This window comes from Adiantum capillus-veneris, chromosome 27, assembly GCF_014529385.1.
Source record: "Adiantum capillus-veneris isolate H3 chromosome 27, ASM1452938v2, whole genome shotgun sequence".
Lineage (NCBI taxonomy): Eukaryota > Viridiplantae > Streptophyta > Polypodiopsida > Polypodiales > Pteridaceae > Adiantum > Adiantum capillus-veneris.
The window spans coordinates 87,658,831-87,673,074 of record NC_140957.1 but is presented as its reverse complement, the minus strand read 5'-3'; the positions used below and the strand labels follow the sequence as shown (position 1 = coordinate 87,673,074).

The 14,244-nt window shown below is 44.5% G+C and overlaps 1 protein-coding gene across 1 annotated transcript; it reads right to left on the bottom strand.

Moving 5' to 3' along the window:
• Positions 1-1,776: 1,776 nt before the first annotated feature.
• LOC147422344 (uncharacterized) lies at positions 1,777-3,918 on the bottom strand. The gene is made up of 2 exons (XM_086503511.1): positions 3,689-3,918; positions 1,777-3,604 (listed from the first exon to the last, which is right to left on the bottom strand). Exon 2 carries the CDS (start codon positions 3,551-3,553, stop codon positions 2,045-2,047), a length of 1,509 nt encoding a protein of 502 aa, XP_086359637.1. The 5' UTR covers positions 3,554-3,604; positions 3,689-3,918; the 3' UTR covers positions 1,777-2,044.
• Between the last annotated feature and the right edge of the window lie 10,326 nt (positions 3,919-14,244).

Below are 14,244 nucleotides of genomic sequence, written 5' to 3'. Positions count from 1 at the left end.
TTTGCATAAATTATACAAGAAAGCAAAGTGCTAATATGGACGCTTGGACACAAGCAACACTCGGAGGATTGGTCTAGGACTACTTGTGCCTTGTTGTCAGTTGCTGATGGAGTGCCTAGGACGGGAGAAAATCTTGGCCATCGGTAAATAAAAGATCTCAGAAGGACAAGATAATGGACCTTGTGTGTCAAGGATGAGGGGACGGATTAGTAGGGGTGGCTGCCCTGATAGCCGATGTAATTATGGTCCCTGGATGATGTCATGGCTCAACAAGAGCATGACAAGACCTTGTAATTTTTGGCTATAATTCACTCACAATTGTGAGTTTTGCTAATGAAAAAATTAAAAAAAATCCCAAAAGTCACTTGTAACTAAGTGAACTTATAAGAGGTGGTTCAATGTTACCTTCACATGCTTGTCTAGAGGAGGTTCACATGTAGTGACTTGCTCATGCTAGGTGCTAATGGGTTGTGCAACTATAGGGTATGCAAACTACTAGTGCTTGGACATACACATCCTATGTATAGGCTCACAAGGGTGCCAGAACACTTCCTAGGCTGACCTAACCCTAGAAGTAGGGAGTTGCAGCTTGTCCGGGTTAGATGTGCACGTGACACCTGTAGCCTGGGATCTGAAGTGCAAATATCCAGAAATTGGGTGTCCCTTGGCACGTATACCTGTACTCATGGAGTACCAACCGTCGTATCAGAGACCAAGGAATCATGATACCCCAACGGGATACCAAGCGATGATACATGTGTGCATGGTAACTCGTAGAGAGGGGAACGAGAGGGTAGCCGAAAATCTGGGAATCCGCTGCTTGCGATCAAACTCCTCAACGTCAAACCCCAGGGTCCAACAGTCAAATACCAGCAATATGCTCCCAAAGAGGATAGGGAAGCGAGCAAGAAGAGAGTCCATACTGGACACATCTAACAGCTGCAGTAAGAAAATGCCTTTACCCATTATAGTGAGCTCCAAGATGCCATGGAACCCCCAAGAGCACACTGGATCCATTCGTGAACAAACGAGCAAGATGGAGAGTGGCCAACCATCCGACCAATGAGTACGTCCAGAATAATACCGAGCGTCATCCTTTGCAATGAGATCATAGGTCCAGGTAGTAGGTGACGGGGCAGTCTGAGAAGTCCCCAAGACCGGAACATTAACTGCCATGCTGTATAACCTCAAGGAGAGCGAAGATGACAACGAAGGGCACGCCGATGGATAATGAAGCCACGTAACACTCTATATGCTGTGAACCCTTTTCACCTGCAGTGATAATGGTGCAGCAGTATCTAAACCTGTGGCAAAAGGTAATGGCAAGAGTGTAGTAATAGCTAGACCTCTAGTAGAACTTCACAACTTCCCAGTGGACAGCTTTAGCTGGTTGCAAGAGTGCCGAGTTGGTGGATAAGGCAAAACAGGCAGAAAGTGTCATGCGGGGCTGATGGCAAAGTGCTGAGGCAGAGACGCGCGTGTGCAAGGTCTCTCTCTCTCTCTCTCTCTCTCTCTCACACACACACACACACACACGCGCGCGCGCACACACACATACAATGCACAAGTACAAACATAAATATGCCTCTGAACACATACCATAGTTATGCTAGCACAAAAATGTGTCACGGCCAAACAACAAAATCACATAGAAGATTTTAGATTAAAGAAATCACCGATCTTCCTATTAAGACGAAGTGATCAAAATGATCGAAATCTGTCAACAAAATCTCAAAGGTCACATGAAATTCCACGTTTCCATAAACAAGGTGCTGATACTCTCAAAATAAGATCAGAACTCCATCAGACCTAACATGTCAAGGCAATCGTCCAAAACTTTCACGAGTTGCAGATGTCACCTATAACATAGTTGCAAATACACTTGAAGCCAGAGCTGAGTAAATATATACCATTACTAGACCATACAGGTACCTGTTATCAAGGTGCCACATCTTAACCATTGCATCACTCTGTACATGTACACTTGAATTACAACAGCGCTTCAAGCCTAAGAGTTTCAAGAGCTTGTTTGCATCACACACTTTCATTCCTTCTTCCCTGCACTTGATCCAATCTGTGCATTTAAGATTGCTTTCTCCAACTCCTTGGAAACATCATCGCCATTGCTCACAGCAGTAAAATTCGATTTGGAATGCAAGTCCTCTCTCCTCGGCGAAGCTTTCTTACTCTTTGGACCTTGGACATTATTGTTGCTACCTTCTCTCCCCATCCAGGAAGGTGATGGTGCCTCCAAACTAGAAGATTTGTGAGGAAGCCTTGGCATTGACGAACTGTCTTTAGGAATACCATCTGCTACTCCATTTGAAGTCCAAAAAGAGCTCTTAGTCTCAACATGAGATCTCATGTCCTCCATAGCCTTTCTAAGCACTTGATTTTCTGCATGCATCAAGTGCAGCTGCCTCTTCATTGTATAGCACAACGCAGAAACCTGAGCTAATTCTCTATTCTCCTCGATAAAGCTCACAGGAAGTAAGCCCTGCTCAGAGGACCCTCTATCTCCAAGCTCTGATGTCTTCTCCACACGTGAGACAGCAAGCTGTTCATAAGAGATCTTCTCCAAGGTCAGCGATGGAAGCTTTGCAAAAGACAAAGAAGGCAAGCTTCCATCCCAACCTTGAAAAAGATCTGATGGCGTCTTGACCGCCCATCGTATATTAAGCCGTGACTGGCTTCCCAGTGGAAGAGAGCTGTGTGTGACTAGTTTATAACCCCTCAAAGCATCATGGACACCAACCAGAGAGAAAGATGCAGATGACTTGCTGCCACCCTTTTTTATATGTTCATGTAGTTTTTCATGAGGCACATGGACCATCATGCTGTTGTCATGTTTAGACAAGTCAGTTTCCATACCCTCCTCTTGAAGCGTTTCTAGTCTCGACTTGCGATCAACATGCCCATTCTCCAGCCCTTCGAATCTCAGAGAGAAGTTCGATCCAGCTGCCACATTGCTAGAATCCATGGAAGGCCTGTGCACTTGATCCCTGTCAAGGGAGTTTCCATTCGTTTGCTTGGGCACTGCTTTGGAATCTCCAGTGGGAAAAGCGCTTAAAACAGACCCATTCTCACCCTTTTGAGGATCTACGACATTGTTTAGATCACCATTTTCATGCAATTGCAAGCATACAGATGTTCCGGACAGCTCATTCTGCAGAGCAGGTAGAAGGCTCACATTCTTGACATCTTTTCTGATGCTAAAATCTCCAAACCTCGGCTTGATGCGAACAGAGAGGAGGCGGTCATGCACCTTGGGAGTGAGGCAAATTTCCGCTGCCACTGTGAAAGGGGCATCATTGGGAGAACCCCATAGACCAAGCCCACTCTTCAGAATAACAGAGACAGGATTGGGGTCGTGAGGCTTAAAAGAAAGCTTGATAAGGGGGCCACAGGAAAAGCCAGTGGCAAGCTGCAGAGCAAGGTCTTGCTTGTTTCCGATAGCTATGGCAGAAGAGAGGGGGAGAGGTCCCAGCTTGAAGGGCACTTTTGAACGTAGCAGGGGGCTCCTCTCCTCTCTGAACTTCACAGAAAATTTCATATTGCAATGCCCCAATCGGGAACCCTAATTTGCTTTTGATGAAACCCTAATCTGCTTCAGATAAAAGAAAACACTGATCTGCTTTCTGAAGAGCGATCGATTATTTCCTATGTACAGTTGAGTGTAGCTGTTTACCTTGATTCACAGGAGCAGTCGAACCAGCAGAGCCAGCGACTGTACCGATCCTACATGATCATCTGCTATTCCTTTTTACCCCTGATGAGTAGCATGTGCCCAGAGTTCTCAAGATGGCAAGACTGAAAGAGTGTCAATGTAGGCTACCTGATGTAGCGATACAGCGTTAGTATCCATATGAATGCAGGTCGTTCAAGTTTTGTTGTTTCACATGTGATTGAAAAAGAAAGAAACCATCCAAATGATCTTTCTCAAAACCTCATTAGTTATTCCATTTTTTTGTGCCTGCTAAAATCGATGTGAGTAAAGGTCATTCAATTCTATTTGTTTGACACGCACGTTGTTGCGGTAAAGGAGGAGTACTCCCTTCCCTCTTCTTTAAAGGGATAACATGTGTAAGTATTCTTTATGCATCCAATTCAAGGTAGTGGCAACCATATCTTAAATGTTTTATTATGTGCAATAAGGTTTTACATGCTTTATGATATCAGTTTAAATCACATTGACTTTGTGCGACAACAGAAAGTGCATAGAGAATTGAATGAACATAACAACTACTAGTAGGCCAGCCGCCTTCGGCGGCCTCTCTCTCTCTCTCTCTCTCTCTCTCTCTCTCTCTCTCTCTCTCTTTTTCTCTCCCTCTTTATCGCGTGCACAGAGGCTTCTCTCTGTTTTGGATTAGCCTTCATGTCACAACTTTCGACACGTGTAAAGGGCTACCTCTTTCGCCATATTATGTTAGTTTAGATAGAACATAAACGTTAAAGACTACACATTTGGGGGGAGGGGAGAGAGAGAGAGAGACAGAGAAAGAGAGAGAGAGAGAGAGAGAGTAGAAGAAGAACATGTTTTTTTTTGGCCTGCTTGTGCGCTCCTTGCCGCACTGTCGAAGCAAGGGACTTGCCAATACACCGTATGCGAGCCACAAACGGCTCCAAGCACACAACAAGCCTAAACTAGCAAGCTCAAGAAAACAAAGGGTGTGTCACTCACCGCTCTACGCTCGCCTTCGTGGTGGATTCCTCGCCGCGATGAAGAAGAAGCTGCAGTCGTGCCGCGCTCAACCGCTTCGCTGCCGTCGTGCCTTCGTAATGCTCGATCGCACACACACTCTCCCTCTCTCTCTCTCTCTCACACACACACACACAAGGAGGTGAAGAAGAAGAAGATGGAGATGGAGCAAGAGCACTCTTCAATTGCACAAATGAGAGAATGAGTAAAAATTAGGTTTAGTTGGCTTTTATAGGAGCTCACCCCATTCACACTTGGGCGCCCATGCTTAACCAACTAATCCCTTGAATGTCCAAGTTAAAGTGCGCCTCTCATCGGCGATCACTCTACCTTTCCCTATTGGTCCGACAAGCCCGGTACCTGACTCTACCAAATACATAATACGCGTCCATCGTAGGTGATGGGTGTCCGTGTGCCGTGAGGGTTAACATGCCCCCCTTCCTGATGTAGATTCCGTCCTCGGAAGCTATTGAGTTGAAGCTGGGTCGTCGAGGTGGAAGAGCATTTGAGATGAATGTCCTTAGCCTTCTTCAGTCACTGCAAAATCAAACAACATTGGCACAGTAATTGCATTCTCTTAAAAAGCATATGCAGTTTTAGGTAGACACATTGATTGGTCAAAGAATTTCAAACAATTTGTTAGCAATGAACATTAAATTGCAATGTAATCAAATGCATAAACAGATGTAAAGGTAGAAAATTAAACAAGTCTGGGGTCACTAATTTGACGGTCGAAAAGCACTAGAGATCAAGTATTAATACCATGGGTAAGCTTCTTAATTTTCAGTGGTCAATTAAGTTGTTTAATCGCGAGAGCCAAGTATTCATGTTCGAGGGCTGACTAGAGGCTATATCTAGAAAACCTTGTAGTTAAGCTACCATAAAAGGAATTTCTCATGAAATCATTGCCTGACTGATTACTTTTTCTTTGACCCCCCAAGGTCTTTTCACAGTGATTCAATTATGATGTGTGTGCTTATTTTGTATGCCTTGGGTTTTTTGCTTTTCAAGGAAAAGCGCCCACGCTGGGAACCTCTAGGGCTCTAGTACCATAGGCATTACATGTGAGTGAAGTACCAAATCAAGCTGAGATTTCTCTTCCAGCGTAAAATTTTACATTGTGGCACTTTGATTTTTTGTTTGTTCATTTTCATCATTTTAATTTTGTAACTTTGGGAGGTCATATAACACTGTTACATTCCCCAGGCTCATCACATTAGTAAACTCCCTTTATAATACTTAAGCTAAAGGTCAATAGGGTTAAGCCCACTAGAAAGCCCTAGTACATTTCATACAATGCTGCCTAAATCGGATTAAGAACCTAAGTAACCATTGTTTATTAGGAAGGCATTCCCCATGGTATTAAGAGAAGATTTCTAATACCTAGCTTGGTCAAACTAGCTTAGTCGCACTGCTTGATTTTTAAACCTAGACAAGTGATTATGACAAAACATTACATTGAATTAAATGTTTGATACTAACCAATGCGCTGAATATTATGCTACCAATCACAATCAAAGCAGACAAACATGGATGCAAAAAAGATAAGGGCAATGCTAATGGACAAGAAACACCTGTTTGTGTTGATGGTCGCGCTTGATTTGAAGGTTCCATGAAGGTCCAAATCCTATCAATAGCAACACGCTCCTGTACACACTATGAAACACAAACAATACCTCTAGGAGGCACATCAGTGGGAAAAGAGAACTTTGCTAATCACTCAACTCTAAAACAGAAACACTCCTATCGTACTAATCTTACCTACCCTCCATCACTCAAGTGATGAGGATCAAAGGTTTTTTATGGCATAGGTTTCTGTTTCATTGTACCAGATGTGACATGTGTAGGTCTGAGTCAATGTTTTGACTTTTATTGTGCATACTCATTTGCTAATTGCTCTTGCTCTTTTTTTTTTTTTGGTGAGTATAAAGCTTTATATGTACATTCCCTAAGATTGGAATTGAGAGGTCAGGGAAAAAGGTTGAGAGGGAAACCAGTGAATGATGGATGTCCACAAACACTCCCCCCTTCCTTGGGTAGATCATACCATTTGAAATGAGCTTGTCACCCTTTGAAACCAATTGTTCCAGTTGGTAATAGGTGAGGATTTTTGCCAGTAGTTTTCTATTACCCTAGGTGCCTTGTCAAGCTGCAAGGGTGGTAAGGTACTCTCCCAGGATTGAACTTGAAGTGGTTCATTAGGTGATTCTTGAACACTGGGAGGTGTGGATTCTTTTGTAGCTTCATGGAGGTCCACTACTATAGATGGAGGCTGTGTAGAAGCTTTTACCTCTATGGATGTATTACATGAGGAGCTAGAAGCTTCATGGGACTCCCCCCTTCCTGAGCTAGGTGGAACAAATCGTTCTTTCTTTGGTACCCAAACTAGCTCGGGAGCAGGTGTGTAGCATTCTGTGATTTTTTTCTTTCCATGATCATTGATTCGTTTTGGAGCTACGGGATTGGGCTCACTTGGGTCAGGTGATAGGTAAGAGCACAATCTACGTTTTGGAACCCAGATTTGATCATTTCCTTCATAGTATCCTTGGGCTTCCAATAGTCGTTTAGGAATCCAACGCAACGTTTCTTTACATTTCTTGGAGTGAGTGGTACGGTTCTTACTAGGTTTCCGTTTTTTTGCATCAACCATGCTCACTACAGAGGTTTTAGGGACCCACTTGTATGTTTTCTCTGTTATATTAGGATGAGTCTTGTCGGAAGCGATATGCATTGCTTGTAGCATATTTAAGGGTATAGGCATTTCATCCCCCTCAGGTGTTACCCAGGTCGTCCCCCTATTTCCCCAAGTGTCTATGGTTGATGCTAGGTGGACCCAATCCACATTGTCTGATTCCGTCATACCCGGTAACACATCCATGTAAGGAGAATCTTGGCCAATGTCTGTATCCTTCTTACAAGTGTAACAATATTGTAGTGGGGCCGAGTGAACTGTGGTGTCAGAGCGATGATCAATAATGGTTTTACTCCCTAAGGGGTGTACCTTACCAGTCACCAAATCCACTCTAAGAACAGAGTTTTGGAATTGCAAATAGACATGATTTTTAGACCAATCGTGAACCATTTGTGCTTCCCTCATGAATGGTCGTCCTAAAATCATTTCATATGACATAAGGTGTTTAGAGAAATCCATTACAATGAACGTATGTCGTACCTTGTGTCCTAGAACTTTGATCTTAAGATCCTTGAGCATCCCCATAGGTTTGGCTATGGTACCATTTGCCATCTTTACCACAATGTTAGTAACACTGAGGCGGGGTTTTCCCATGGATTCCCAACAATCTTTTGTAACGATGCTAACTCCCGCACCACCATCAAGAATTCCCTTTATAGTTAATCCCTTGGTAGTGATGGGTAGGGTCGCATTAGACTCGTCGCCTTCAAAATACTGCCCTAATTCGTTAATGGGTACCTCGATCACAGACTCGTGTCCATCTAAGTCAAGTGATTGCACATGATTTTCCTCATCAATCATAATCGAGTCAGGCCTATTTGGTTGCGCAAACTGCGGTAATCCCGTTCGTAGCTCTCCGTTAAGGAATGCTCGAAGTGCAAGGAATAACTCAGGATCTCCATACAGCTTTGCTATGATCGTGGTTCGGACCTCAGAAGACATGAAGTCCACTAGTTTGGCAACATTCATTGGCGTTTTGCAGGGTGTAGGTCCTTGACTAGGAACTGGTGAGGATGGAATCTCATATTCCTCAATGGGATCAGGTATTCCTTCGTTAAACATCCTTTCCAACAAGAAAGGTGTATGCTCACTTTCTGATGTCCTGTCCTCACTCCCTTCTTGGATGATACTAGATATGGCTAACGGTCTATGGTTCATGTGGGGTGGATGAACTTGCGTGGGAAACACTATGTCATGAATTTTGACCTGCATGGGTTCTGGTTCTAGTTTCCTTTGAGTCTCCTCCACTAAACCTCTTAGATGTTTCACCTGCTCAATCTCGTCTACTGGGTTTGGATACGTCCCAATCTTCTTTTTACGATTCTTCCCTTTTTGCCCCTGCGATTTATCTTGGGGGTCGTGGATTGGATTTGGAAACACTTGTGGTGTTTTCAGAGGCTCTTTATGGTTTTCTCTTATTTCGGTTTTCATTTGGTTCCATGTTACGGTTTTCTTTGTCGGTCTTTCCCTTTGTGGTATTGGTTCTAGTCTCCATTGTCTCGACTGAATCTGAATCATCCTCGAGGTCATTCATATACACGGGGTCATCTCCTGTTCCTATGTTTGTTTTGGAACTTGGCTTTGAATTTTCCGTATTCTGCGACTTCTTCCTTCGTGTCTTCTTTTTCTTTGCTTGGATAATTGACGCGGTATCTCTCTCTTCGAGGATATGTCCTGGCCCTTGAAGCATGGACCGTGTAATCGCATAAGCGGGTGCGACGGGTGGTATTGGTGATGTCACACTAGCAATTTCGACCAAATTCAGGGGTGTGATTTTAGGCGCATTTGGGTTATAGGGGCATTGGGCAATCAAGTGATCTATGCCACAACGATTACATGTGAGTATTGGCATTGCAGACGTGCTCCCTTGATTCACTTGCATCTGTGCAGCATTCTTTTGCAGCCTAATAGGGCATTCCGCTACTCGATGTGGTCCCCCACACTCGTAGCATTGAAGAGGTGGCCTCCTAGCCTGGGTGTTGATAATTTGACCTCTGGATGCGAGAGCAGCAGCTTGATAAACCGGCTTGACTTGTCCCCAACAATCTTCCATGTAGTATATAGGACACTCTTCCAATGTATCAAGTCCGTAGGCAATACTAGTGTCTATTTCCTCCTCACAACCATCTGCATAAGCATTTGATGGCTCGCAACCCACTTGGTTCATAGGGGCGACTCTTGGATGTGGGGGCTGCGGTCCTAGCACAGGAGGTGGTAACGGTGTAGCTTGTACAACATTTTGAGGTCTAGGGACCATGTGTTGCGGTAGTTGCTCAACAGGTGGAGTAGGCATCAATACAGGAGCTCGAGGCGCATCCGTCCAGGCTACAGGTGGTCTATTTGCCATCATACGTTTGATCATTAAACAATCCTTAGCTTGGTGACCATACCTACCACATGCGTTGCAAGTTCCATTAAATTTTACTCTAAACGTAGGGCACTCACTAGTGCTATGTGGACCTAAGCAAATGGAACACCATTGTTGCTCCCTTCTTGGATACATGTGACTATTTTGAGGGGGTCGATTATCCTTAAGAGACCCTTGGATTGCCTTGGTGAGGTCTGTCAAGAATGTCTCAAATACCTTTGGCTCATTGGCAATGGGCTTTGCAGTCATGGGTTCATACTCAATGGCTTGTGAGCTAGTGGATCTCGTGTCAGTAGACACCCTCATGCCTGCTATCATCAAGTTGTCCTCTAGTTGGATTGCATTGGCAGTGACATCTTCCCAGGTTGTGATACCTCTAATCACTAGTCCATTATAGATTCCTTCATTCCTCAACCCTCGAATGAATCGATCAAGCAGTTGGTTATTGTTGAAGCGCTCATTTACAGGGCAACGAGAGTTTAAGTGCTTTAGACGACTAATGAAGTCTCTTACTGACTCTCCTTCCTTACGTTCGGCCTTCTGTAGCTGAGATGCTACACCCCAAAGCACACCTTCTCGTATGTACTCCTTTAGAAACAACCTTCGAAGGGTAGGGTAGATTGTTTTCTCGTCCACCCTTAGGGTCCTATACCAATCTCCAGCCTTCCCACTTAATGTCAAGCTTAAGGCATTGCACTTATGTAGTTCGTTGCGTTCCCCTAAGGAATCACATACTTGTTCAAACACTTCAATGTGTTTTCTAGCATCTTCGTCCCCATTGAATTTTTGCGTGAGTTTGGCAATTTGTACTGCCTTACTTCTAGGCTCTCTATCAGATGCATGACGCATATTTTCCGCGATAGATCGACCTATGGTTTGAGCAAACGCTGCCAAGTCACCTATGTGAGGAGGTAGGGCCGGTGGAGGTACTCTTGGAATCATATGTGGGAGAGGAATGGGTACCGGTCTTGGCATATGTGTGGATGATGCAGGATATGGAACATAACCAGGCATAGGTCCACTCGGATAAGAGCTAGGGAGTGGCACTCGAGGAGCATAAGCAAGTGGTACAATTGGAGGTGTGGGGGCCATGTGTGCATAAGGGGCTAGAGGCACATATGGTCGAGGCCCCATATTAGGTACTACGACACTAGGTAGTGGCACTGCGCTAACCGTAGATGTCATCGGTACATTCTCTGTCAGGCTTATCCCTGGAGTGAGCACTGTGTTTTCCTTAATAGAGGGTTGAGCCAAGTTAGGGAAGCTAAAGTTTTCGCTCGGAGGCTCAGATTGCATAGAGACCCCAGGTGAAATGACGTAAGATGGTTCCATGGGGCTCATTAGAGGAGTCTCCATTTGAGATAGAGTAGGCTGTTGAGCCTTGCTCGTATCCAAAAATCTCATGGGGCCATTAGAGAGTATATTTACCCCTCGGTTTTGCCTTTCTGATTGAATAATGCCATGGATAACATTACAGATCATTTTCTGTTGATCTTCGATGCTCGTGGCACTAGAGGTGGATTGTACAATCTCTATCCATCCTACATGGTAGGCGTGGCCAGAGTGTAGATCCGTCAACACCTCAGTGTGGAGGTCGTATGTCCAATGATCATTAATGAACAATCCTTCTAGAGTCGACGTGTTAACGGTTTCTTGTGAGGTAGAAGCAATGTTGCTCCCCGTGGTTTTACTTGCCACCAACGGTACTCTAGAGGGAACTTCTGAAGGAGGCAGATCAACAGGGCCTTCTTGGTAAGAAGTTGGTAGGATATCCACATGGACACTCTTTGGGGGTGTGGGGTCCACGTGCGATGTGAAAGGAGAGTCCACTTCCCCACCCCCTTCGTGTGCTTCATTTGCCTCAGGTTCCGAGCGAGTAGCTCTACCTAATGTTTCCATGAAACGGCTAAACATACTAGTACTAGGCTGTGGAGCTTCGGGAGGTGCATGGCCTTCTCTCTCAGTGTTTTGGGTAGGGTATGCTTCCATGATTTCTGAGTCGGAGGAGGAATCACTAGCGGCTATTTTAGGGTCTTGGGTGGTGCTACCTTGTGTCCCCGCTGAGGGTCTAGAGCTTATCGTGGATGGGTAATGGGTGTCCGTATGAACAGAGGCACCCTCAATATGCTCGTGTTCTAGCACCCGCCCAGAGCGTAAGTGCATGTGCTTTTGATACCCTAAGGTGTCAAAAAGCTGCTCTAGGAGGCCTTGTGACTAGTTTTTAGCGTGTTTTTTGTTTGTTTTTTTGCTAGATTTTTTAGAGCGTGTCGTGGAATGGGCCGTGTGATAGCTCAAAACGAGTGTATCGGTCAGAGGGTCGTGGCGTGCTTTACAGCCCTCCGTTTGGTCACTCTATGCCCTCGAAATCCCTAAAACTGTCAATTTTCAGTAGGGAACTAGGCCCAAACTAGAAAGTCTAAGGGTGCAAGTGGGAAGAGAAAGGAGGAGAGTGGAGGACTTGTCCCACATGCTCTCATTCTCTCTTGAGGGAGTAGGGTATATATATAAGAGTGAGTCTAGTATATATCATAAGATTGAGGACTGGGCTTGGGCTTGGGCTTGGGCTTGGGAAAATGATCCCGATCTATCTTTTATACAAACCAAACCGTCCGTTTTAAGAGTCACGTTTTTTAAGTTACGTTTTTTATTTTCGAAAAATATCGCCGCCCACTCGCTCGCGTTTTTAATTTCCGAATTTTTTTCCTTTTAATTTTTTTTTTCAAAATTATTATTTTTTTCTCAAAAAACTTTTTTTTTTCAAATTGTTTTTTTTAATTTTTATTTTGTTGATGCAAAAAATACAGAAATTGAAAAAAACGCAGAAAATGCGGAAAAAATGCAGAAATTGCAGAAAAAACGCAGAAATTGCAGAAAATTGACAGGAATGCGAAAAATTGCAGGAATTGAAAACGCCGAACTTGAAAACGCAGAAATTGCAGAAATTGAAAAACGCAGACAATAGCAGAAATTGAAACTTGACAGCAATTGCAGAAAACGCAAAAAACAGAAACCTTCCACACACTCCTTCCCTGCCTTTCCTATGATAGAAATTGCACCACAAGGAAGCGTAAAGTGCTAACCGAGCTTAGTGTAGGGCATATCCCCGGCAGCGGCGCCAAAAATGTGCGCTCCTTGCCGCACTGTCGAAGCAAGGGACTTGCCAATACACCGTATGCGAGCCACAAACGTCTCCAAGCACACAACAAGCCTAAACTAGCAAGCTCAAGAAAACAAAGGGTGTGTCACTCACCGCTCTACGCTCGCCTTCGTGGTGGATTCCTCGCCGCGATGAAGAAGAAGCTGCAGTCGTGCCGCGCTCAACCGCTTCGCCGCCGTCGTGCCTTCGTAATGCTCGATCGCACACACACTCTCCCTCTCTCTCTCTCTCTCACACACACACACACAAGGAGGTGAAGAAGAAGAAGATGGAGATGGAGCAAGAGCACTCTTCAATTGCACAAATGAGAGAATGAGTAAAAATTAGGTTTAGTTGGCTTTTATAGGAGCTCACCCCATTCACACTTGGGCGCCCATGCTTAACCAACTAATCCCTTGAATGTCCAAGTTAAAGTGCGCCTCTCATCGGCGATCACTCTACCTTTCCCTATTGGTCCGACAAGCCCGGTACCTGACTCTACCAAATACATAATACGCGTCCATCGTAGGTGATGGGTGTCCGTGTGCCGTGAGGGTTAACACTGCTAAAGGCCTTAGTATCCATATGGATGAAGGTCGTTCAAATTTGTTTGTTTGACATGTGTCCCTTTAAAAATTGAAGAGAAAGAAAACATTTTCTTTCAAATGCTACTAGTATGTGACCTGCGCGTTGCTGCGACCAAGAAAAGCATGGCAATTGGATCGCTCGCTCTCTCTCTCTCTCTCTCTCTCTCACACACACACACACACACACACACACACACACACACACACACAAAGTCATACATAGGTTAGGTATGCCGTCTCTCTATCTTTCTCCCTCTCATATTAGATCCGGAGATCAACACTCATCGAGTACATTTTTGCTATCTGTTTTTTCACTTTCTTTTCCCCCTTTCTCGATTCTTTTGATTTAAAGACTTGCTGGGTAGTTCTCTCTCTCTCTCTCTCTCTCTCTCTCTCTCTCTCTCTCTCTCTCTCTCTCTCTCTCTCTCTTAATGAGCACATGGAGTGCTTTCAGTAGATCGGTTGTGATTGAATCATCCTTTGCACAACTTCTAATAAATTCAAAGTACCCATATCTCCATACTCGTTGACCAATGACAATGTACCAGATTTCTATAAGCATGATATTGTTGTGCCATGCTATCAAAACCATTACTTGCCAATAGATGGACTTCTTACAACCCTCAGTTGGCTGGAGCAAGACATGTTGTGGTTGGTGCCACGCTCTTGGGTCACTTTTGGAGTCAACATGTTCCTAGGGTAAAACCTACCCTCTAAACACAGTGGTGGTCTCAGAATTCCCAAGGCTGCTAGGTTGCCAAG

Coding starts and splice junctions, on each gene's coding strand:
- LOC147422344 (XM_086503511.1), bottom strand. CDS start 3,553: ATGAAATTTTCTGTGAAGTTCAGAGAGGAGAGGAGCCCCCTGCTACGT.